General features: G+C 42.0%; 1 protein-coding gene across 4 annotated transcripts in view; it reads right to left on the bottom strand.

The window, feature by feature from the left end:
- The window catches only part of frmd4a (FERM domain containing 4A), a 65957-nt gene that overhangs the window by 21632 nt on the left and 17544 nt on the right, over nucleotides 1-26781 (bottom strand). For all 4 annotated transcript variants that reach the window (XM_080028610.1, XM_080028608.1, XM_080028609.1 and 1 more), the window contains exons 2-7: nucleotides 18619-18684; nucleotides 12589-12683; nucleotides 11023-11115; nucleotides 7854-7938; nucleotides 1540-1596; nucleotides 671-693 (exon numbers count right to left, since the gene is read on the bottom strand). In XM_080028610.1, coding sequence (XP_079884736.1) covers nucleotides 671-693; nucleotides 1540-1596; nucleotides 7854-7938; nucleotides 11023-11115; nucleotides 12589-12683; nucleotides 18619-18684 — 419 coding nt within the window. The remainder of the gene's footprint in view (nucleotides 1-670; nucleotides 694-1539; nucleotides 1597-7853; nucleotides 7939-11022; nucleotides 11116-12588; nucleotides 12684-18618; nucleotides 18685-26781) is intronic.

Genomic DNA, 26781 nt, shown 5'->3' with positions numbered 1-26781 from the left:
AAACATTTTAGATGACTGGAAAAGCTCCATAGCTGTAGGGACGTTTAACTTAGTTTAAAGACATTTTCTGGTGATATATTAGGAAATCTTCCCAATGACCGAGTGGTTAGCCCTGTTTTAAATTGGGAGGAAGTCACTCACAACAAAGAGCCTCTGTCTTTGATTTATACACACACACACATATGGACACACACACGCATAGATGTAATCTGTGCTATTCTCATGACTGGCAGCACAGGCTGAAAAGAGTAAAACCAACGTGGACCAGAGGTGGAATGAGAGAAAGGAGAGAGGGATGTAAATAAAGCTCAGAAAACAAAGACAGTCCCAAGCGGAACAGAGGAGCAGACAGGGCAGTGATATCACTTCTATTGTCCCACTGTCTGCGCCTCTCACTTCTGAATCAACATGTATTAACCCCACTCCCCCTGTCACTAGGGAAGAAACTTAAGAGACAGAAAATGGGACATAAAAATTAGAAAAAAAGGCAGTGTGGTAGATCTCATTTCTAACAGATAACAGTGTTAGTGGTTTGAAGCTGTGTGGCAACATGTAGGGGCTGCTGAGCAAGGCAACTTGTGTTTTTCCTCCACATACAGTATGTTTTTTCAAACAAACTGTAGAAGATTGTAAAATAATAGAAAATGAAAAGAATTACAAGGGTGCTTACCTGGTGAAATCACCTTTAGCCTCCTGTGGAAAAGAAAGGGAAAAAGAAAAGTAATGAGAGAAGACAGGACCCGTTCAGATATGGATATGTGAACACTGGGCAGTGACCATAAACCAAAACAGTGTTTATGTTTGCATTGGTGAGCGTGCAGGCAGGCCCCCCTGTGCTGGAATTAGAAAGAAACATTAAACCTCCATCTGGAGTGAAACCTCTGAAGTCGCACAGACCAGATACCTGATATATCGTACATCTGCACCTGCACACACACATGCATGCACGCACGCATGCACACACACACACACACACACACACACACACACACACACGCACACACACACACAAACCACTCAATGTGTAACATGACCTTGCAGCATCACAGCTAATGGACTGACCTACTCTGTGAAAGGGATATGAAAGAGATAGGGCTGGATTTGAGGAGGATCTGTGGAGAAGAACAATTTCCCTGTTGCTCTGTGTTACATTAGCAATGACTGACTGCACCATGAAGTTAACTGGTAGCTCGCTAAGAAATTTGCTGCCAACAAAGATAGTAACTGTTTTTCTGATTAGGCCTCACGACAGATTACTGAAATATTCATGACTGAATTTGATCATGCAAGTGTATTCTTTGACAATTATAACTGCAGTATATAATGGGTATTAAATTATCGTCAATTAGGATCAAAAGCCAGTGGATACATTTTGGAATAGAACTTCTGTTTCAGAGCTGTTTCATTGCAGAGCAACCGACCCCTGGATTAACTCAAGTGTTTGGCTCAATGTGCAAACGCTGGAAGAAAGATATCCAGACCGAACATTTAAAACCGTGCATAGACACAGACAAACAAAAAAAACACGCTTTGTCTTACTTGTAGAATAAAGGAAGCCAATTCGAAGACAATCTCACTGTCCACTTCAATGAGCTCCTGCAAACAAAGAGAAGAGAATATCAGACAGGGGTCAGGCATGACACATTCTACTAGTAAATAAATAAAACACACACAGTTGTAATTAGAGGGGATGTGCCTCTGATCATCATACATTTAACCAAGAGTTGTTGTTATTCATGAGTTGGTGGTACTTTTCATCAAACCACAACATCAACCCACTATTTTTCCTTTCTCTAATTTTCTCTCAAGTGGTTGGAGCTGAGAGACTGGAGGCAGACTGAAGGGGGTCGGGACGGAGTGGTTGTTTAAGTTGTTTTTTTTGTTTTGTTTCTTGCATTGACTACTTTTGAGTTATCTGAGTAGACATTGTAGAAAAGGTATTCCTGGAGAAAAGTAAAAGAGGTGAGGATGATTATGGGGTGCATTGACATTGTGGTCTTTAACTACATGATGGTTACTGTTGTTGATTTGTGTTTCTGCATGTATTCACCAACCATTTGTGTGTACATTCACATGAGACATTATGTGTGCTTTGGGGAGGGGGGGATACGGGTTAGTGGGCAGAGAGTGAGTAGTGGGTCAAGTATGCCAGGAATGTTCGCCTCTACAATCCACCTCTTAATTGGTTGGGGAGATCAGACAGCCGGGGATGAAACACTAGACAGAACAAACGGACCCTGGGAGTAAACCACCCAGCGTGGCTCCAAATCATCGCATACTGTGTGGTATTTTACTGTATGTGTTCCCACAGTTCAGCTAAAGAAACATGTTACTGTCTCACGCTACTTATACAAACAGTGACTGCAGAAGGTGAAACTAGATCCTGATCTAGTATAATATTTTATCAAATGTCTAGGTGAAACATGCTTTCTAAGAATTATATTTGATATTCTTTTGCTTGGTTTCATTTTGCCCCACTATGTTGTCAGGTTCATACTGTTGAGCATGTAGGGAGCTCATTTGTTTTGAACACTTATGTTAAGCTGAGGTTCTTAATGGGTGACTTATGATAAATGATCAGATACCGATTTGGTATTTCCTTTAAGAAGATTTCTAAAGGGCTACTTGTGGGACTCAATCAGAAACCTTTTGTCTGTCTCTCCCTAGCTACTTGGTGACTTAGTCCGTTCATGTTTCAGGGTTTCTAAAAAAAGAGCCTTAAACTAAATAACCAAGAGCCTCATATTTACACTTAACTTTGCTTTATACATTTTACAAACATAAGCATAGAAAGAAAAGCACCCCTGTATATGCATTGTAAACTGTGCATGACCCACTTTAAAGAACAAGCATCCAAAAACCTAATTCAAACCATTCATCACTACAAATAGTAGAGGCAAGAAGTCGTCGCTTTATGAACAGTATAACCATGGATGACACACTATATTTATAATTGATTGGATTTGGCCCTGATGTAGATTACTTCTACCAGTGTCAGTGGAGAAAAGAATTGGTCTGATGACATCATCACAGTTTTCCGAAAGCCATACTTACGTCCTACTCATACTCATTTTGATGTCAATTTGAGTATGTGACGGTTGTGTATGCCAGTTTGGGTAGGGGAGAAATTCCCGGATGAGTACTAACTTCTGGGAAGATTTTGTGTATGCATCGATTGGAAACTTTTCCTACTCAACCTCCCCACAATGCATTGTGTCTTTTCAAACGACAAGGAAGGTTTTTTATTTTTATTCTTTATTTACAATTCTGCATATCCTGCACAACACAGGACTTTATGTAAAAATCTAGTTATATATCTGACCTGTGGAGGGCGGTAATACGCTAAACAGCGTCTAAAAACCGGAATCTTATAAGATGAAGAATAAATTCTTTATTACTTGGTTATACTACAGTGTGAATGTTTCGACGAACCTCGCATACACAATCCATTGTTAAGTAGACAGTATGGATGTATGTTGAGTATGTAGGAGGGAGGATGTAAGTATGGATTTTCAAACACAGCCTTTGACTTTAACATTTCTGCCCCATTATTTTCCTTCCAACCATTTCATTTTCCTTTATTTAACCTCGAAAGATCAATTGAGGGGTGACCCTCTTTTACAATGACGTCGAGTTTGTACATATACACAATATACAATGAGAATACATAACAAGTTTACACACACACACACACACACACAGACAACAACAATTTAAAACATTCAGATCAATTGAATGAGAGACATAATAGCCTAATTAAAACAGTTACAAGTGTAGAGGGGCTGATTCAAAATAATAATTTTAAATTGGTTAACAGTTATGAGTGTATTTATTTTAATTGTATGTTGTAGGCTGTTCCAGGAGTCAGGGGCACTATGGCTAAAAGCGGTTTTACCAAGCTCAGACCGGGCATAGGGGACATATAACATGAGCATGTCAGTTGAGCGGGTTTGATAAAGCCCATCTGAAATAAGCAGCATTTCTGTCAAATATAGTGGTAGCTTTCCAGTCAGAGCTTTATATATAAAAATATGCCAATGTGCATCACGTCTCTCCTTAAGGGAGGACCACCCAACCTTTTCATATAAAACACAATGGTGTGTATCATAAGCATCTCCTGTAATGAATCTCAAAGCAGAGTGAAATACAGAGTCTAGGAGTTTAAGGCATGAACGAGATGCATGCCGATAAACCACATCACCGTAATCAAGGACAGACATAAAAACTGCCTCAATAATCCTTTTCCTACTGAACAACGGGAAGGTGGCTTTATTCCTATAAAAATAGCCAATCTTTTGTCGGAGACGACAGACAAGATTTTTTATGTGAAATGTAAAAGAGAGTTTTTCATCTATCCAGATGCCAAGATATTTATATTCAGTGACTCTTTCAATATGAGATCCATTATTTGTGTGAATAATAAGATCATTAAAATGTGTAATTCTTGCTCTGGAAAAGCACATATATTTTGTTTTTTCTATATTAAGGACAAGCCTGAGATCCACTAGACAGTTCTGCAGGGTGTTAAAAGAGCTCTGTAGGTTCTGAACAGATTGTTGCACTGAATCAGAAATGCAATACAGTACAGTGTCGTCAGCATACAAATGGGCATGGCAGTTTTGTAGTGATGAAACAATGTTATTGATGTAAATTGTGAATAGGACTGGACCTAAAATTGAGCCCTGCGGAACACCATTTGTAACTGTTAAAAACTCAGTTTGGTAGCTTCCCAGCTTAACTGACTGCTGTCTATCAGAGAGATAGTCCCTAAACCAGCTACATGTAGAATAATCAAAACCAATTTCATGCAGCCTCTCTAAAAGCAAATGGTGATCTAAAGTATCAAAAGCTTTTGACAGATCAACAAAAAGTGCTGCACAGTGCATTTTTTTATCGATAGCTGTAACAATGTTGTCTAAGACCAAAGTGACAGCAGATATAGTACTGTGGCCTGCCCTAAAACCAGATTGAAATGGACTCAAAATGGAAGCACTGGATAAAAAGGATTTCAACTGAGTATTAATGACTGATTCTAGAATTTTTGCCAGGCATGGGAGTTTGGAAATTGGCCTGTAATTGTTAAGATCACTTTTGTCACCCCCTTTATGTAATGGAATGACGTGAGCTTTTTTCCAGACTTTAGGAACAATACCAGAAGAGATGGAAAGATTAAAAATATGGGTTATTTGTTTTGATATGATAAGTGCAGAGAGATTTATTGAAAATGGGTCCAAATTGTCCTCTCCCATGTACTTCCTGGGGTTGATGGCAAGAAGCGCATCTACAACAATACTTGTTGGGACTTGAACAAGGCTGAAAAGAGGAGTTTTAGAGACAGGTGGTATGCTATTTTTATTTCTCGTGGTGGTAGGCGTAGAAGGCGTAGATACTCCATTGTGAAAGAGTTTACCAGCAGCTATAAAGTGTTTATTGAAAGCTAAACCAATTTCTTTCTGATCATTTAAAATATGATCATTTATTTTTAACTGACTGGGAACAGTGCTAGAATTGTTTTTGTTATAATTCACAGCCTTCCAAAATAGTGCAGGGTTGGAGTAGCAGTTTGAAATTAGTTCGAGGTAGTAGTCTGATTTAGCTTTCCTAACCATGGATATGCACCTATTTCTGATTTGTCTGAAAGCAGTCCACTTGGAGTTTTCACCAGAGCGTCTAGCTAGGGACCATGCTTTATTTCTCTCTGCAAATATATCGGACAATTCATTTGTGAACCAGGGGTTTGATCTATTTTTTACTCTGTGCTTTTTAAGGGGTGCATGCTTGTTCAAAATGGAGGAGAAAGTATTGGTGAAAAATTCTAAGGCCAATTCCACATCAGATATTTCACTTGTGAGATGAATGTCACTTTGATAGAGTTCATTTAAAAATGCTTGCTCGTTAAAACCTTTAAAATTACGCTTAATGATGATTTTGGGTTGAGATTTTTTAAGATGAATACTTCTGATACAGGCCACCGGGCAGTGATCACTGATTCCAAGCTCAAAGACACCAGCAGAAACTATTTTATTGCTTTGATTTGATAATATTAAATCGATCAAAGTTGATTTTGCTGGGTTTTTTAGATTTGGTCTTGTGGGCTCAGTTATTATTTGTGTAAGATTTAGGTTGCTACATATTTCTTTAAAAGGTTCAGAGGCACCAGAAAGCCAGTCAATGTTAAAATCACCCATCATAATGACCTCTCTATTTACATATGGAGAGATTAAATGTGCTAGCTCACTCAAGGAGCTATTTACTGCTGAAGGGGGCCTGTACACACCAATTACAACAAAACAATCATTGGATGATAAAGACAATTCCAAAGCAATAAATTCAAAGCAGCTTCGAACAGAGACAGCATGTAGTAATGATACAGAATAATGTGATTTAACATAGACAGCCACTCCCCCACCCCGTGTGGTCCTGTCTATTCTGAATAAACTATAATCATTTATTGCCACCATAGAGTCATGTGTACTGCTCTTCAACCATGATTCAGTCAGAACCAAGACATCTGGGTCAGCCTGAGATACTAAGATGTTAACATGGTCTAGTTTATTGTGCTGAAGCAAACTTCTTATGTTTAAGTGAAGAAAACCCAAACCCTTTCTTGTTTTGAGGATGTTTGGTGAGTTTAGCTTTGATATGCTCATGTCCAGGTTATCAACAGCGGGGTGGTCCAACACAATTGACCTATTACACATAATAGGTACATTTTTCAAGTTACTTGTAATCCCAAGTGGTCTGTGGCGTGACCTGTAAAATCTATGAGGAGGGATTAATGATGATCTGACAGACTGACATACAGGGATTGGGTGAGTTTTTATAGTAATGGATGTTCCAGGCCTGGAGGGGGCGCTAGAAGCATGGGGACTAGTGGTCATGGAGGCTGTGTCACGTGAGCTAACTACCTCTTGACTGACCAGGTGTGGAGATAGTCAATCATGCTGGACAGAGTTTGCAAGAGGAGTGACGCTAGGAACCGATTTTATTGTTAAGAGCATATTGCTGGCCAGAAGATGTTTCCCTTGTTTGTTTAAATGCAAACCATCGCTGGCAAAGAAAGACGGTCTGTTCCAGAAAACGTTAAAATTGTCGACAAAGGGAATGCCCATGGAGAGACAATACTGTTTGAGCCAAACATGAAGTTGGCGTGCGCGGCTGAATTTGATGTCACCAAATCGAGGGGAAGGCATGGGACCAGACCTTCCAACCACATACGCCCTCTTCTGGACAGGACAAATACCTAATAGTAACTGTAGGTTTACCAACTCACTACTGGCAGAAATTGAACCAGTTAACTGAATAAGATATACAATTGGCACTCTCTAAGTGGAAGGTTTTAGATTAACAACCTTATGTACAAAATATTTATTTGTTTATGGTTTAATTTAGATACATTTTTGGGCGACCTGCTATCAGTTTTCAATTAAAGGCCTAGGTTCAATTGCTATTTAAACAGATAAAATAAATGTGCTTCAAGACTGACAGATGGTCAAGTGTGCTTTGCAAGTTGTTGGAATGTGGGGCAGCACCATTATACTGTAAGAAACAGCTGATGCAAACGGTTCACATTTTCTGCTTCACCGAATCAGGTTTGAAGCATGTAAGTCCAACCTGGCCTCATATACTTGTATTTTCATGTAGAAGCAAACATGGGCTAATTATGTGGCATGCACTTAACACCACATAAGTCCTACTAATAATACAACCAATGCATGTCTCTACCAAAAAAACATTTAATTCCAGAAGAAAACCTTGGTTTCAAACACAACGTTACAAATTCCAATATTTCCTACCACCCCTATCCAACCAAATGAGTGCAATGCCTTTTGGCAACAAAATAATGCATTTACCTTGTAGATGATGGACTTGGCATTAAGGAAAAATAGCTCAATAGTGGCATTGTCCTTCAGGTAGGATATACTCTCTATGTAAAACCTGAAAACAGAGAAAGGAAAAATACTTCAATACATTTCAAGCAGCAAAGGCAACAGGGACATACATTGAACTTCAACTTGGAATGGAAGAATGGAAAATAAATCATCCTAATTTTTAATTTTCTTTAGAAAAAAACACACTCACCCACACACACACACACACACACACACACACACACACACACACACACACACACAAATAATCCAGCAGAATGAGATAAATATGCAGGATATATTGTAGTCTCACATACAGATGTGACAGAAATTGTGCAATGACTGACGTGACCAGAGGGGGGCACACCATACCAGATACTGACCTTGTATAACAACATCCTTTCATTTCCCCTGAAATCAATGCTCTCTAACCATGGAGGTTGGCAATGATCCATTATTAGTTTGTAACTGTGAGCACATTCCACAACACACACACACACACACACACACACACACACACACACACACACACACACACACACACACACACACACACACACACACACACACACACACACACACACACACACACTGAATGTGCACATGATGCACTTCGCACATTGTCTGAATCTCTGCATCATCAGCAGTGTGTAGTGGTTCCACACATGCACATTCCGTATCTACACACATCAAAAGCACACACGCACAAACATACACACACACACACACAAACACACACACACACACACACACACACACACACACACACACACACACACACACACACACACACACACACACACACACACACACACACACACACACACACACACACACACACACAGTTACATACTAGAGAGAGAAGCACAGTAACCCACTTCTGGCGAGTGGTGAGTGGGGGGAACTAACATAATAATGCAGTCTAAATTTAGCACTCATGAATGTATGCAGAGCCAGAGGGGAACTATGATGGTACGCTAGGAAGCTACCCATTGTTAGCTCTTCTATGACCAAAACATACATCAATATATACAGTATATATAAGTATTAAGCACCTTCAGTATGAATTGATATAACCCTACAAGTGTGATAATGTGCAAATGAATACATGTGAATGAATGAGTCGATTCGAATGCTCATGAGTATATGGGGAATGAGTGAGAGGGACTGTAAGAGGATCAATATTGAAGGGCTTAAATCTCGTTACACATTGAGCGGAAAATAGAATGAGAAGAGTCTTGTCAATATTCTGTGTGAGCATTTAATTAAAGCTGCAGTGTTGATGAGACATGCAAACACTTCTATCACAGCGGCAAGCGTGCAAAAAGGCACCCATGGAAACAGCAGGAGGTGGGCATCTGCCTAGCATTTATTGGGAGCACACGCATCACACAAACATCACATATGCATACACATACATGATGTGCATGCACCTGCGCAGAGACTCACAAACACGCACCCACCCAACGCCCACCCACGCACACACACACACACACACACACACACACACACACACACACACACACACACACACACACACACACACACACACACACACACACACACACACACACACACACACACACACACACACACACCAGGGAATTCAGTGTGACATTTGAAAAGATTGAGGTTAGAGATTGGACTGAACTGAAGGAAAGAAGGGGGGTGGGGGGTTCCTCAAAATGGTGTCAAAGTTCACAATGTCACAGCACCAACACCACACCCTAAAACACGTATTAGCTCTACATTATATACACAGAGTGACCCTAACCCTGACCGACCCACCTTTACCTCAAACACCCTACACACACATACACAGTTGTTTTATGTGGTTCAACAGCTGACCCAAAGAAGGAAATTAACTGTGATTATCAATACAGCTTTACTTACACAGTGGACTGCTGAAACAGCAGTAATGACAAACAAAAATACTATCTGTTCATCTTTTGATAATATCACCATCGGCACATATTGTACAATGACACCATTGTTCACTAAATTGAATTAACAATAGGTCCATGTGCTACGAATATGATGTTGCCATACAGTCACCACATTAGGTCATGACTTGAGCTGCGTTGTAAATGTCAAACCTAGGAAACGGCCACTCAATGACATTGTTCATCAGAGTTAATGGGTGTAACGTTGCTATGCACGTTGCTAACCAAGGCTCGGTCCCTAGGGGTATATGACATCATAGAGATATGCTGGGGACAGAGAACACCCAAAACAAAGCCTTGACTTTCTCTTTCGGGCTCCAGCTTACAGTGCATGTGTGTTGGGCATGTGTGTATTTGGGCAAAGAGTGGGTTAGGAAGGCTTTGCTTTAACCCTTAAAATTAATAGGAAAAAAAATCTCCTATGTTCAAGTGCCCTTTTCTTTCTTTTTCAACAGCCCATTGAAGATAAAATAACCACATACAACAAGACACACAAAACACACACAAATACAATTTGTATTTCTGTCACATATACACACATGATACAGTGCAGAGTGTTATATATACATGAGTGGGGCCATTATATGAGCAATACAGAGGCCTGAGAGAGAGAGGACTGTGGGATTGTAGGGTGATATAATAACCCTGTCACAATGGGTCATAGAAGAGTTGGCTTTTAACTGAGGAAATGACTAAAAGCAACAGAAGTAGGACACATTCCCCCTTGTTGTTGTCTCGCCAGAATTTTTTTTTCTTCAGTTCTTGTTGAACTGCTTGTGCACAGAAATGTACACTATGTATGATGTAACCTAGGGAAGAAATGGTAAAGCTTCTATCTATCCTGGCATCTTGTTATGGCACTTTGAAATCACCGCAAAAGCTATTTGATGAGATTCGCATGCAGCGCATTCGGATTAGGTCTAAGAGGCTCTTGATTGGCTGGTAGGCCCCGTAGCGGGAGTCAAACACCTGGGTCAAAGCAATTTCATTGGGGCCTGTCATATATAACCTTGTTAATCTGTTCTTATTACCACATGAAGGCGTATACATACAGAAAAAAGCATACTGAAGCGATCTCTCGGTCTCTCCATTCTTTCTTTCTCTCCCACACACACACACACACACACACACACACACACACACTGTCTTCAATCAAAGAGAGGTGTTTTGTGTGAGTAAGGTGCTGAAGTTATTCGAGAAAGACTCACCTGACACAGAAGTAGAGGACAATGGGACCAGACTTCTTGGGGAACTCGTGTTCTAATACCCTGCGGTCCAACTGCAGCCAACTAAAATGGCCCCTGATAAGACAAATCAACAAAACAATCAATCAATGCTTTTAGTCATATCTGAACAGCCAACAAGGACACACAAAAGCTTTATCATATGCAATTAACAGTTTCTCCTTAAGCCTCTGCATTTTTCTTCCTGTTAGCATTTCTTCCCCTCTATTTCCCCTCTGCCCCCCCCCGCCCCATCCCTCTCTTTTCTCTCTCCCTGTCGGTCCAACAGAGAGAAAAACTGCAAAGACAGCTTGTCACCCTGGTAACCCTGCATGCTCTCCCGAGCAACTGAACAACATCTCTCTCAAACTCTCCCTCCTTCTGTCTCTGTCTCTCAATTTCTCTCTCTCTCTCTTTCTTGTTCCTCTCCACAGTCTCACACGCAACAAATCTACTCATCATAGAATGAGCCCTGGGGGATCGAGGCTGCAACTTTGATTTTGTTTTTGATTGACGTTGGCTACAGTATGCGTCAAAGACTTGTGAATGCCAAAGAGCAGAGGCCAGCCTTGCTTGACATCACTGGTTGCATGAGATAACACAACAACAAAACGAGAAAGGCCATGGCAATGTTTGCCTGTATGTAAATCACTTGTATGTGTTTGCATGAGCAGTTTCTGGACTATGCTGTGGTGTCTTTCTAGGTCACCAAACACAATAAGACTAATTTGAATGTCATTTTTGCATTTCAAGCGCAGCTCTTAAAGCAAGCCTTCGGGCAGACATAGACTTGTGTGATCTCTTGCTAGCCCAGAGCAAGACAATCGTAGCCTCATCATAAGATCAAAAGCCTTCATAACTAGGGACCGTGTCATACATCAATTGGTCTCAGTGTGAAATGATTTGGATCAGACTGAAGGCAAGTATGGCTGAAAAGAAATCCCCCTTTATTTAGAAGCGAAAGATCAATGGAAAGCATGATCTGGATATAAAAATAAAAAAAACAGTCCTTGGGCTTTTATGATGTCACTGGGTACCAAACCTGCCAGTACACATTATGCTTTAAACTTGACAGAAAACCATGCATTTCTGTTTTTCCGACCTATGTTATCTATGATTACAACTGCGTTGACCATGGTGTTATTAACGTTAGTTACAAGCAACCAGGAAGATGGCTTCCCAAGACTAAAGGAACTGTGAACATGTCCACACCTGTATACTCCACTCCAGTGGCCTATTTGGCTTTGTTTACCAACACACACCTGGTTGTACCTGAAATCTGATAGCAACTTTATATATTGTCTGTTTCTGCAATAATATGCACTGTATATAATAAAGATAATATGTGTTGCTTTAACAATTCCACTGATAGAAAATGAGTATAAATCAAGGGTGTTACTGCTAATAGTTAGGATGTAATCACAGTGTTGTGAGGCAGCACTGAAAACCCCAATTCAACAAACAAGATAACATTGAATAGTTAGTCTTGAGCCACTGGCCACCATGTGCACTGGATTCTTCAATGGCATTACTATAACAAATGCAACTCACGTTTCGTCTGTGTATGCAATCCCAAAGTACTCCTTCTCCTTGAGGTTGAAGTGAGAGGCAACAAGGTCCAGCAAGTCCTTTGCCATCAGCTTGGGCTGCAGAGAGAAACACATATTAGTATTGACCTCTGTATGGTTTTAGTGGGAGTCTAGTGGATAAACACACTATAGTTAAATTGTACTACATGTGGTAAAGCTTTATGTTAATGTGTTAACATTAATCAGCTATTGATCTACTGCAATGACTAAGCATTCTGATTGGGAGAAAAGAGGAAAAGAGCAAGAGAGGAGGAGATAAATGAGAGAGAAAGAGAGAGAGAGAGAGAGAGAGAGAGAGAGAGAGAGAGAGAGAGTGCGAGAAAGATGGATGGAGTGTGTGGATGCTGCTGACAGTGCAGGTACCCTGCCCTTCCCCTCCCTCCCTCTCTCCTCTCCGCCTATCTGACCCACACCTCTTCTGCAGAGTCATGGCTCTGGGCTCAACCACAGTGATGCAGTGAGAGAGTTGCAGCTAGGACAAGAGTTTGCAGCTAGCTAGTTCAAAGTGTGGAATATTGTACAGCCTAGGCTATATGTGGTGACAGCCTACATTCATCACTGCACTCAAGAGCATGCAGAGCATCTTAAAGCCAAGCAGAGGCCGGGGACTGCTGCCATATGCTGCTGGTTTGGGACATCCTGAGCAACAGCATGCCCCACCCTGAGGTTAACCATTGGGTGTGCCTCGCTGCCTTCATTTTCATCGCACACATACACACAAATCTGTGTGCACATAAGCACACATGAGCCAATACACAAACAGGCAGGCTGCATACACAAAACCTTGGTTGCGTTCCGAATCGCATACTTTCTACTATATAGTATGTAGAAAAAATATTTAGGATGTCCCGATTCTTGTGGCCAGATTTAGGATGGTTAGAAGTACCCGGATGTCCTACTTCATGCGGCCAAGATTGTTAGTGTTGAAAACTGTATCTTATTTGGGCGATTCTGACCCACAATCCATTGCGCACGTGAAGTGACGTCACATCGACGAAGCCTCCATATGAAAACAAACAGGGATGCGACGGATATAAAAGCAAGAGGCAAGGTCAAGGCGCAATGTTATGATGAAATAAGAGAGTAAAGCATGTCCCAATAGTATGCCTACTGCATCCTAACTAGATTATTTTTATCGTCGGATGTAGTATGTAGAATAGAAAAAAGAAAGAGTATGCGATTCGGAACGCAACCATACAGGGGGAACACATGTGCTGTGCTGACTATATACACAGGATAGAGGAGGACATATTGTTTTCAACCAGTATAATACACATACACATACAGTACATGCACACACATATATACACACACACACCCACACACACACACACACACACACACACACATATACACCCCACAGCCATGTGTGCCACAGTGTGCACATTCTTAAGAAGCTCCCCCTGAGGACCTGTACTATCTACTCACTGCACACTAGTGACAGAAGCTAGTGAGAGCTATTTAAAGAGAAGGAGGTGATGATGTCATGCAGACAGCAAGCAACTCCAATGACCTAGATCTCATATAAGCGTACAGCGCCTACAGTGATCCTGCAACACACAAAGGCTCTGGAGAGAAACCAAGCGATACAGAGAGCTTGAGGAGAAGCTAACTTATAGGTTGACTCTGTCCTATATTCCCAAGTATCCGATTCCTGTATCAGATTATAGTGTTAAATATAAGAACAAAAAGACATGGCTTGGCTAGCTCATTATGTCGCTATAGCCCTACTACAAACCCTGCCTTAATGGTAAATGTTCTAGGTGACTACCATGCAACTAATAAGTCAGTGAATATTGGGTTATCAATAAAAGAAAAAAAGTGAAATGAATATTTAATAATAATAAACTTAGCAAAGAATACGATCACAACATGTTCAAATTGCATTGTGTATGCAATGGTTAAATGCCATTTCATATATCACAAGCCCTGATTAAACTTGTGACCTTTACTATGTGTATGTCCTTATCTGTCTGTCTCTGACAAAAACTGGTAGTCCCGTCCACAAACTGGCTCTGACTGGGTCTGTTATTTGTCCAAAAGGGAGGGCAACCATTCACGGGATGTCTTTGAAGAGCTCAGAACATTTGAGGTGTGGCCTGGAAGCAGCAGGCAATTGTTATAGTATTAGCAGTAATACATGGTTTGGTTGAGTCTGAGACACATAACACTGGCGGTCTCTCATTACAGCAATTAACTGTCTCTGTGAAAATATCAATTAAGCTAAAACCCATGCCGTGGCGGCATAACAAACAATGCCAAGTGGGGGACAGGGACACGTGGACACATTCAGAAAACCATTGGAAAGATGGTGTGGAGACAAAACGAGCCCAAGAAAAACTGCTGAACATCAGATGTGCTTGACTAGAAAACAAACAGAAACAGAAGTACCCTAGAAATCACATGGGCTACACTGTGTAGTATAATTGAGTTTGGTTCTTCTATACTCAAGAGGCGGCTCACCTCCTTTCACAAACACACATACAATCATCCTGACAGTACAGCTTATCAGAGAGTGAGATGGCACATATCTAACGGATGTGTAATAATGTTGTGGAAGATACTAAAAGTGATACAGACTGTGAATGACAGGTAATATTAGGAAGTGATATCATGGCACAAATACAATAACTGAGTCGAACACTGCAGGAACACACACACACACACACACACACACACACACACACACACACACACACACACACACACACACACACACACACACACACACACACACACACACAAAATGGGGGCATCTATCAGACAGTAAAGCTCTCTGTAAGCTTAGACAGCATTAATACTAATAGACATTGAGCCAGTGCCTCCTCAGCAGCACAGGTAATTAACAGTGTAGGAATTACAGGGAGATGCACGTGAGGAGGAGCCATGCTTAAGCAAACTCCTATTCAACTGAAACACACTACAATAGCTCACTTGGCTGGCTGACAGCAAGTCACGGTCCAATCTCTCCAAACAGCTAGCCAAGCCATTGGTGCCTTCAGGATTGCTCAGATTTATGGGATACTAACTGATATACCAGTGTCAGTCCTTTTGGGCCCAAAAGTGGGCGGCGAGCAAAAGGTTTATAGCCAAAAGCCCTATTTATTTTAATTATTTCAACTAATACTCAAACTGATTTATTTAGACAAAATCACGTTTTGTCAAAATCAGTACTGTTTCTCCTCATGATCTGCTACTGTGTGAACTGAATTTGTTTTTGGTGTTAATACACAGCCTAGGCTCTGTAAATGGGCATGTTGCTTGCTACAGTGGGCCCTCTTTGTTTACATACCCTTTTTTGACTTTACTTGTTTTTTGCAACTCACACACATTACGGACAGGTAGCAGATTTCGGGGAGATATTCACTGATTTGACAAAAAGTGATTGTGTCAACAAACATTTCTCCAGAATCGCTAATTATCCCATTGACTATTTAACCTACAACACACTAGCCTTAGGGAGCGACAGCCATTATGAATGACTTGTGATGTATTTGGTGGTTTAGCTTCAATCTTAACGGCCTGGTCAGTAGGTGTGTTCGTCTCCTGGCACATAGTTCCCTGCCAATGAGGCGTTGCTCCGTAAACAAACCACAAAGGACACACTATCAAAGGTAAAAAGGAAGCGAAATAGGACAAGGAAAAAGGTGAAAAGCACTTCTGGGATTAAACAGCTTATGAAATGTTACATTTTCAGCATTTTTTTTTGTTCCTGCTAAGAGAATTACGAGGCAACTGTCTCCATCAAATGTTGTGTGGCCCCTTAGCTCTTGACAAAACTGTGACTGGTGTCTTAATGGAACACTTCTTTGTAATTGGTGGAACACTGTCATTTTCCCCCGACAATTAATGCATTACGCCAAGGTGGTGGTGGTGGTGGCGCTGTATTTGTAACCACCTCCATTGTTGGATTTAGGTACTGGTGAGATGGGCATATTATATATTTTGTGGCATAGTCCAAGTCTTTAGCCCAATCATTTTGAGCCGGGAAAAACCCAGTTCGGTGACAGAAATGTAAACGCTATTTACACTGCTTATGAATGATGATCATCATCCCTATACAAGAAATCCATTATGGAGGACCTATAACACTGTAATCCTCAGTGGTCCCACTAACAACTAACTACCCTATAGTGCACATCTGGCCAATGGAGAGAAGTGAGGGCAGAGAGCAAGAGAGGAAGGACAGCAGTTTCCTGATTTATATGACAATGTTAATAATAACATCCCCTCTTCCAGACTTTTTTGGCATGTCTTCCATCTTGTAAACATACCATGCGTTACATTGTGTACATTATGTGGTAAACAGAATAGATTCTCTCACTGACATCTTGTCTCCGAGGATAGGACCTGTAACAACTCTTTACATGAAGCATAACTGTAATTCAACTCTTCAACTTTATATTTCCTTGTTATTTCCTTTCTTGGTGGAACAAGAGGACAAACACATAAGCAAAAGAGAGGATGGATGAATATGAGATACATAGATGCTGTAGCTATAATTGGGAATATATTTAGTTGTATTTTGAGAAGGAGACCGAGTCAAGGAAGGGCAGTTAAAGGCAACCAAAAGAGCTGAGCGAGAAAAGAAGATATGAAAAAAGTGCTAAGGCAGAGAGATTGAGATAGAGAGTGGAAGAGAAGCAAAGGAGAAGTACCAATTTGAAAGAAAGGATCAGTTCTGGCAGAGTAATCTAATCAGAAAGTCAGCAGACCTATCCTCGGCTCGCCCCTCTCCATTTTCTCCTCTCTATTCCCATCTCTTTAGTGTCATCTCCTCTGTCCCTCCATTCCTCCTGAGCTCCCGTCTCACTTTTCCCTCTCTCAACCTCTTGAGTTTCTGTGTCAATCTTTCTATTCTTCGCTTGCTCTTCCTCTACTGTTCCAAGGGCAATTATGTCTACCTGTACCTCTAACTCTTTTCCAGCGGAATGGGGAAATAGTCAGACCAAAGAAGTAAGGGAGGGTTAGGAAGAATGGATGGAACTAATGGAAATGCTTCAGACTTTGAAGCTGGACCATGAGAAAGGGTTCTTTACGGATGAGCATCACAGAGAATGACATCAACAATCCATGAAGGAAACAAGGGAAGTCAAGGGAGAAGTTAAGGAGAAGAATTGATAAACAACTTCAAATCGCACCAAATGAAATGTATTGTATTACAAAAATAAAAAATAAATCAATAGAAGAGAAATTAGAGCTGAGCTGAACCAGAGCAGCACAATAGCAGCCTGAAAAGGGTTGGGGCTAAAAAGGGAATAATGGCAAAGGAAGAGGAGACTGGTGTGTGTTGTGGTGGGTGCTGCTGCTGCTGCAACTACTGTCTTTGGTCATTACTGCAGAAAGGCCTGCTGGGAGAATTGAAGGCTGAAAGTCAAGTGGAGGAGGGCCAGCAGCATACTGCTTTGTTTTCCCAAGATGTTTATAGGCTGGGCTGGACCATCGCCAAGTACACACAGATAGGTTTGGCAACAAACAAACAAACAAACAAAAAGCGTTGGAGCATTGTCAACTACATTTCATATATAGATGCTGAGGCATTCTGGGATGGCAGTATAGCGGATGGTTGATGAAGAATGAACAGTGAAGCATGAGTTTAGGGGGAAGTAAGAGGTTTCTGTTTATGACACCATTAGGACTGAACTCTGTGTTGGGCTGCATAGCTTCTAAAGTCAGAGAGTGGGAGAGTGAATCATGGCTGGATCTCTTGCTTGTGTGTGTGTGTGTGTGTGTGTGTGTGTGTGTGTGTGTGTGTGTGTGTGTGGGTGTGTGTGTTTGTCTGTCTGTGTCTGTGGAAAGATCAGGTGAGCATCAAGGAAGAGCAAAGTCACCTACTGCTGACCAAATGTCCCTTGGTCAGCAGTAATTGAGTCCCCCAGGACACCACCAGACGTCACTTCTTGCTTGCTCTAAGGAAATGAGAGTCTGCAAAGAGAGAGAGGGAAGAACGAGAAGAAAGAGAAGAAAGCGTGTAAGGAAGAGAGAGACTCACCTGTACAAGGAGCTCCAGCTTCCTGTCGTCCAGGAGATGGACCTGACATCGCCTCCCCTCTGTCATCTGAAAAAAGGAGATTAAGAGACTTGTTAGCTTGTTGATATGCTTGTTTATAAATCGATTACAGGTGTTATAGGGTGTAGTGATACAGATTGAAAGCAGACCTTTATATGGGTCTCTCCACTGATGCCAGTCATACAAGGACAATTCATTCAATTTCCAAATAACAATAAGGAACATGATATCATAATGCCAACTATAAATTAGTATGTGTGTTTGTTTTCTCTGTCTTTCTCAATAGGCCAATGGGGACAATGTTCCTCACGGACATTTCTAGCATTCCTCCTGTAGCAGGAAATCCATTATCCATCAGTGCGTGGACTACAGTGAGTACGATGAGTGAAGCTCAGCCTGCTGACAATGTTCACTCCAGTGTTTGTCTGTGTTGTTGTTACAAGGCTTGCTGAGTAGGGCTGTGAATTTTTTTTATTATTATCCCGTCCGCCAAGTTCAGGCGTAAACACTGAAGCAGGTGCAACGATGAAACAGTCAACTGTGGGAAGTGTGCGCCACACACACACCAACACAAGTTACTAGACCAAACATTTCACATGACAGACAAAGCCAAGCCATTTCTCAGAAAAAACCTGCCTCACAGTTTGCTACCGCTTGATACAACAAACAAAAACAAAGACTGAGGTTTAAAAAAAAATCACAGAAGGGATTAAGTCAAACATTTCAAGAATTGATGGAGAAAACTGTGCAGGAGAATTCTGCATTTTAGTGGATGTTTGTGTGTGTGTTTATGTTTTCAGCACATGTGGAGCTGTCTCTACAGTTTTTACAGGAAGCGGGGGACCCCGAGGACCACAAACACCGCCTGGCTCCGCCCACACTTCCCTCACATCTGGGAGGAGATGGGAACGGTGTGTGTGTGTGTGTGTGTGTGTGTCTGTGTGTGTGTGTGTGTCTGTGTGTGTGTGTGGAGTGGAGGGGGCGGAGGGCAGGAAAATGTGTTGGAGAAAATAAGAAGTAGAAAAAGTAGGAGACATATCCTCATTGTCACAACATTCCATGAGAACTCCTTCCAAAACATAAAGAGTCCAGGCATAAACACCAGCACAAGGGCGGAACCGGTTTGTAACCCATCACCATGAGGATCATATGGACCACTCCAGGCAGTTGGCAATTCGGTAAGGGCGTGGCCACAACAACATGAGTGGAACACACACAGATACTTTCTCACCAGTCATGCCAAGCTTGCATAAAGGTGGCAGGTTGGAGGTGACAGTTTAGCATTGGGATGAAGATTACAAAAATAAGGGGAAAAAAAGGAGAGAAGTGACAGAGCTGTGTCTCAACAACCAGCCCTTTGTGAAATCTGCTGAATGACTACTGGGCTGGCTTGTGTGTGTGTGTGTGTGTGTGTGTGTGTGTGGCTTCTAGCTACTTTGAAGGGTTGGGTTTACCCTCCCACTCACCATTGATCTCCTGTGGTTTGAGGGTTTGGATTGGGTGCACCTGTGCACACAGTGACACACAGACATACACACAGACACAGACACAGACACACACACACACACACACACACACACACACACACACACACACACACACACACACACACACACACACACACACACACACACACACACACACACACACACACACACACACACACACTTTCCAACATTAGCTTTTGCTTTCATCTCCCACCCTGTCTTGGAGTTACATTTCCAAAACTTTCCATGTTTACACTGTATAGTGATTACAATTACTACCATGACTAGTGAGTAGTAGGGGGGATCAGGTAACAACCCTGAGATGTCAAGTGTATCAAAAGTTGGTGGAAAGTTATTAGACCACAAGCAAATGTAGGATTTCTAATGTTGCCTAACCTTGTAGGAGGGGGCGATACTAAATTACTGTATACTGACCAAACTTCTTTCTTAGCATCTTGTCTGCAAAACATTAAACTGCAATGCAGACAGATTCAGTGCACTCTCTTTCTTTCTCTCTCTCCAGCACTGTTTGAGGCACCTGGGAATAGTACAAACCTTAGCGTCAAAGTAACAAATCACTGCCTGGAGGCTAAAATTAGGCAGCCCAATCTGGCAGAGACAGACGCTTATTGGTTTAAGTCATAAAATTTGCTTTGTGGTATTGGACACATGCTGAGTGTCTATCCACCATGAAACCAAATGTAGTAAAGTTCCTATGAATAGCTTCTTCATAAAACAGGGTTGAAAAAACTGAATATTTGTGGACGACTTCTTTTTTAATGTAATATTGACACACAAAAAGCATAATTTGAAAAGAGACAAGTCTTTTTAACAAATTCACTGACTATATCTACAGCCTCATAACACTGACTTGGTGTGTGGCTGTGTGAGTGTGTGTTTGTAAACATTAGGCTACATTTAGGCTACATTACTATGTAGCTCCACTGAGAGATCTACACACACTGTGCATGTGGTACTAGCTAAATCACCTTGGTGGCTGATTCACGCTCTGTGAATCCACCAACATTTCTGACCCATTGCAGGCACGTTTGAATTGGCTCACCTAGGCTACCATCTTCTGGCCTGACTCACTGGCAAGACACGGTCAGATTAAAAGGCAAGAGATGAAAATTAACAATGTGAGCAGCAGCCATGTTCACAACGTTTCATTATTTCAGAGAAGAAGGCACTGGCACCCTAATTACAGAGGCACACACACACACACACACACACACACACACACACACACACACACACACACACACACACACACACACACACACACAGCTGACAGTGATGCTTGGCGACAGCAGTAACACATAATTAGTTAGTTACCTTGAAAACAAACGCTCACTGCGAGGCTCCCACACAAAAACCGTCTCCAAGAAGGAGAGGAAAGGAGAAAAATAAAATATTAATCCCAGAAAGAAACGAGTCGCGTTACTGCCAGAGAATCTTCCAAAAACACCCCCTTTCCCGGCCGGCCTAGGGGAGGAGGCACATCAGCATCCATGTTAGTGACCATTAGTTAACGTTAATTACAAGTGACGCAGCTCAATGTAGGCTATAGCCTATATTCCCAGTGTTCTGTCAACGCAACAGAGCCGAGCATCTCATATCTTCGCCGTGAAAGCCACAGATAATTCGGCAGTAATTAACGGCGACCGTGGAGCGTTAATCCGAAAGGTTGGCTTCCCTGCCTCCTTCCGAGAGCGGAGAGCTTCTCACGGGGCTAGTCCCGGTCGACCAACCCCCTACCTACCCGCCTGCCCCTCCTCTTTCGCTACCGGCACCGTGCACAAACGGTGAGTGAACGTGCGGATCTAGCACGAGACCGTACCAACGGTCAGCAGCCAAGAGGGGAGGGAGGCGACCGGAAAAGATGGACGCAACGGCCGAGCGTGTATTCAAGGCTGCCCCTCAATTGCCAGCTCTATTTCTCGCTGTCATCGGGAGTTGCTTCGAAAAACACGGGAATAATGGAGGCAAGATGTGGGGGCGGGGAGAGGAGGAGACGAGGGGAAATGTTCTGCTGCAGCTCACAGCCATGAGAAACTGCAGACCTCTCTCTCGCTCTCTCTCTCGCTCTCTATAGCGTGTGTGCTTACAAAACCTAAACAGACATCACTAATGTCTGCAGAGCACACCAATTGTCTGCCTTTGAAACAAGTGATGCACTGCTGCTGCTAAATAACAATGAGCAGCGACCACAATCTGCCTACTATGATATCAGCTGTTCTCTCAGAAATGAGAGAACAGCTGTTTCCTTATAATAAAAAACACCCTCATATGATGATAGTAAGCCTACATTAACAGGAACAGCCAATATCATGTGTCGTTTGATTGATAGATTTCAAAAGGCATAATAGCCTAGGTCTATATGGTTAAAAAGTTCTGCAGCAGTAAGTTAGAATTCCTTTTTTTGGATTGGCCTATCTAACTTCCTGTGTGATCGTTTAAAACACAGATCCCCTTGCTCTCAGGTTTGGCTTGTTTTGAATGATTTTTGGCCCTCAGTCCACTGCAGCCGTTGGACTGACTATTTTTTTGTATGACCTAAATCGGGCACTTGTGTTCACCTTACAGCTGGAGCAGCAGCCGTTGAAACCACAAGTTGTTAACATAACAACATCTATCCAGTTTTTTTTGGTACCATAAATAGATACTAATGCGTGCTGCTGTGAAGGCAGGGCACAGCCTATACCTACTGTCAATAAAGTATTTGAATGACTCGGCAAGCGTAGGCTAGTCTGTTTTCTATTACTGCATTACAACATGAGCCGTCCCCTTCTTAGGAAAACAGTGTGAGGCCACATGTAGTAGCACATGTACAGTTATGCATACATACAGTAAGTAGGCCTTCTGCCCAGCTGTCATACTTGATACTTGACCACTTTTTATAAAAAAAATAAAAAAACATCTTAGCTTTTCAGATAATCTGTATCGTAAATACAGTTTGCCTGAGCCAAATGCAGTTTCACAATATTTGAGATACGACAGGCAATGCTTTTTTTTAAATGCAGGATTCATGAGAAACACTCTCGTCCCAGACATTAAGCAATACGACAATGCAACTAAATTTAATGTGCTTGGCTTGAATCTGTGTTTTTACTACCATAGCTTATGCTGCAAGCCCAACATTTGGCTTAGTTTGCTGAATGTAGAGAGGGTCACATGAGAAACAAGGAGGTGTAGGCTACCCTTTCCCCCTTCCTGCTGGATTTTTCTGTTTCTGGATATTTTTGGCTTGTTCCACACACCGGAAACTGGCCTGTCCAACTTAAACATCTCCAGATGACTCTTTCTTTGGCTTTTTATACACCCATCCACCGGTCCCTGCTTAGCTTTTTCTCTCCATTCAAATACATATCTCCCTTTATTGGTAGCTTCCTCCGTTTGCTATCACAAAGGTGCTGTTGTTCAAACCAGTGCAAGGGAGGGGAGAAAGACAAGGGGGGACAATGCAGACAGCCGAGGAATGGAGAAAAAACTGACAGAGACAGAAGAGTAGGAAAAATCCTGAACACTTTAACTACAGTTTATGAATGATAAGTTCCTGTTTGGAATGAATGTGAGCCGCTCCAAAGAAGCTGAATGAGAAGGGGGGGGGGGGGGGCGGGGGGGGGGGGGTGCAGATTCCCAGAAGACGTAAAGGGGGAGGGAGGAAAAGAAAAGGAAGGATGGCAGGAAGGAACAATAACAAACAGCTGGGATTGAGTCAGCCTCCACTGTCCAATGCTCACAGTCCACCATTTCACTTTACCTATTCTCGCAGTCACCTTTCAATGACCTACAGAGAGAGTGTTGCCAAGAATCACAAGGTGAGAAACACTCGCAGGTGTGACATATCTGGGCCCTGACAAGAGCCTTGTTATTGAGCCAGTGGGCTTGTATTCCGGGGGCTGGGGCGTAGTCGTAATGAGGTGCTGATCTGGTGTATTTCTATGGAGTTTGGGGTTCCGAAAAGGGGAAAGATCTGGATGGGTGAGGCGGCCTGCTATAACAGGCGGTGGGTATTAGAGTCAAGTTTTTTAGGGTCGAGCAGGGGAACGGGGTTGATGGCCTTCATGCATGCGCTGGAAAAGGTAACCTATATTGGTGGAATGTGATATAAACAGTGCTGAGCCGTTAATTGAAGCAAGATGGAGAATCTCTTTAACCCCGGCTGTGTGGGACGCTGCGGTAGGCATTCAAGACTGACACACGCGCGCACACACACACACACAGACAGACACACCATGCTCTCGGTCGCTGTCTGTCTTTGTCCCTGTCTCTCCAATATTGATGGAGACTAAACAAACACTCTTAAACACATCGCAGTGAGAGCAAAAGGCCCTGCGATGATTTATGATGCTGAGATCATAAAAGCTGAATAAGGCTTTAGGATTGGTTGTCAGTTTTTGATGTAACACTATCTGCACATGGTGCAGATTAGATTACACAAGATTCAGCAAAACATACCGTCGCTCTCAATATTCAACAGTTTCAGTTGAGCGGGGTTATTGAAAACCTGATGGAAAAATAATAGCAGGGCCAAAACCCGTCCTCTTCTCCATCTAGTCCTTTATTATAGGAGCAATGAGAGTGAGACAGAGCAGGGAGGGTCATGGAAAGGCAGCCAGGAATGTCTAGAGAAACGACTGACCGGGCTGAGATCTGTTTTGTTTGTTCAAGTGTGTACATGTGTGTGTGTGAGTGTGTGTGTGCGCGTCTGTGAGCTCCACCCTCCCCGCCCGGCCGTTGGTGACTTTGGGACTGAAATGTGGTTCCAGTTAAGGGCGTTTAAAAAAAATCAGAAACACACTGGCACTTCAAACAAAACGGGAGATATTTCTGTAACCAACTCTGCTTTGTTCTCATTTTACTACAAAGCTCCATTCCCAGACTTTTACCAAAGTCTTTTAGGGGTTATTTTTTTTAGGGGGGGAAATGTTTCCCCACATTTTCACACAGAATAACAACTTTCACTCAAATTGACATGAGGGAGACACTTTTGAATATTTGAAGTTCTACACTAGCACCTTTAACAGGGAACACTGCTTTGAGGTGTTGTGGTGGACAGGATAGAGATGTCAGAAAATCACACCGTTCTTGGTTCAATATCCAGGGGAGCTGCAATCCCCAATGAGATGCAAAGATTCAGGCAACAGTCCCAGCAGACTATACAAGAAGGCTTTTTATATTCTTTTTTATATATATACTTTTATATTCAGTATATATTAAACGGTTGAACATATCACAGTTAAGTGATTTTGACTAGGCATCGTACACGTGAACATGCCTTAGTCATAAGCCCTTGATGTTTATGAATTCCTGATCCTGAATCCTTCTTTTCCGATTTCCCACTTAAAGGTCAATTATCTGATTTAAAAAAAAAGAAATGCTTAAATTAAAGAAATGCTTATCCAGTTTAACAATCTCATTGCTGAGTAAATGTGCTGTGAATGTGATCTATTTCTTATCTGCTAACTAGTAACATAGCCATGCAATAGAGCTAATGGAACGGCCCACTCTCTCATCAGCTACTGCTTTCATGTCTACTTTCTTTTTTTAAAAATGTTTTAAACTCATTTCTTTCCTTTACCTTGAATGTCTTCCTATGTTATTAAACTATGTGGCTGAAAAAAAAGATCTGTACATATAGAGGCTGAGGTTTAATTTAATACAGAGGGCTCTAAAAAAACTTCCGTAAATGTCTCCCTTGGTGACATTCAAGCAAAAATAACAACCTTTTCATGGGTTGTACTTTATTTTTCGTTGTGCAATGGTACTGCGCCACAGTGTGTCAGTTTGAGAGAACAGACATCATAACTGGACACATCATATGCATACAGGTCATTCTTCTTCTATGCTACCAACAACATCCTTTACATTGGAACTTTTACTATGGGGGATGAACTGTAAAGGGGTTATTCCACTCTGCCAATTCTCCCAAAGGAGGGACAAGTCGCCATTCTTCCATGGGTTTTAATTCCCTCTCTTTCAGTCTCTGCGCGCTCGCTCTCTTTTTCTGGTAAGCTTTGTCCTTTTCTGACACGGGTTGGACATTCCTCAAATTCCAGTCTAAAGGGAGCACTTCGTTGATAAAGCCATTAAAAGCACAGCCGTTGTGTGTGTGTGTGTGTGTGTGTGTGTGTGTGTGTGTGTGTGTATCGTGGTGTGTGTGCGCCTCCGAAAAATGGGGCCATACATCTGCTCTGTGTTTTGGGATGAAATGGATATGAGGTGATTCAGTAACTAAAGTAGCTTCTGAGGAGGGACAGAGGACAAAGCACTAGGGGCGAGAGGGGGAGCCAGAGCACCAGCACAGCCTAACAAGACAACTAATATGGTCGTTACGGGAATATGGGTGATGTCATACTTTTAGGACTTTTATCTCAATGAAACACATTCCCTGTGATAATGGGGGTTGATGTGCGAGCATCTAGGTGTGCATCTGTGTGTGTGTGTGTTTCTGTTTATGTGTGAGTCGTTCACATGGGAAGGATCTTTTACCCCTCCACCTCCTCTCTTCATCTATAATTTACACAATGAGAAATCACTGTAGACCTGAGTGACCCTGTGTTCACTGATACCACCGCCAATTGCATACAGAATGAGAAAGTGACGTAGAGCAGCGTGGGGTTTGGTTCTGCGCCTATAGCTGATAGTATCCTCA

The sequence above is a fragment of the Ammodytes marinus genome, assembly GCF_949987685.1.
Source record: "Ammodytes marinus genome assembly, chromosome: 5".
NCBI lineage: Eukaryota > Metazoa > Chordata > Actinopteri > Uranoscopiformes > Ammodytidae > Ammodytes > Ammodytes marinus.
The sequence above is the reverse complement of the archived record's forward strand: the minus strand, read 5'-3'. Positions and strand labels throughout refer to the sequence as shown.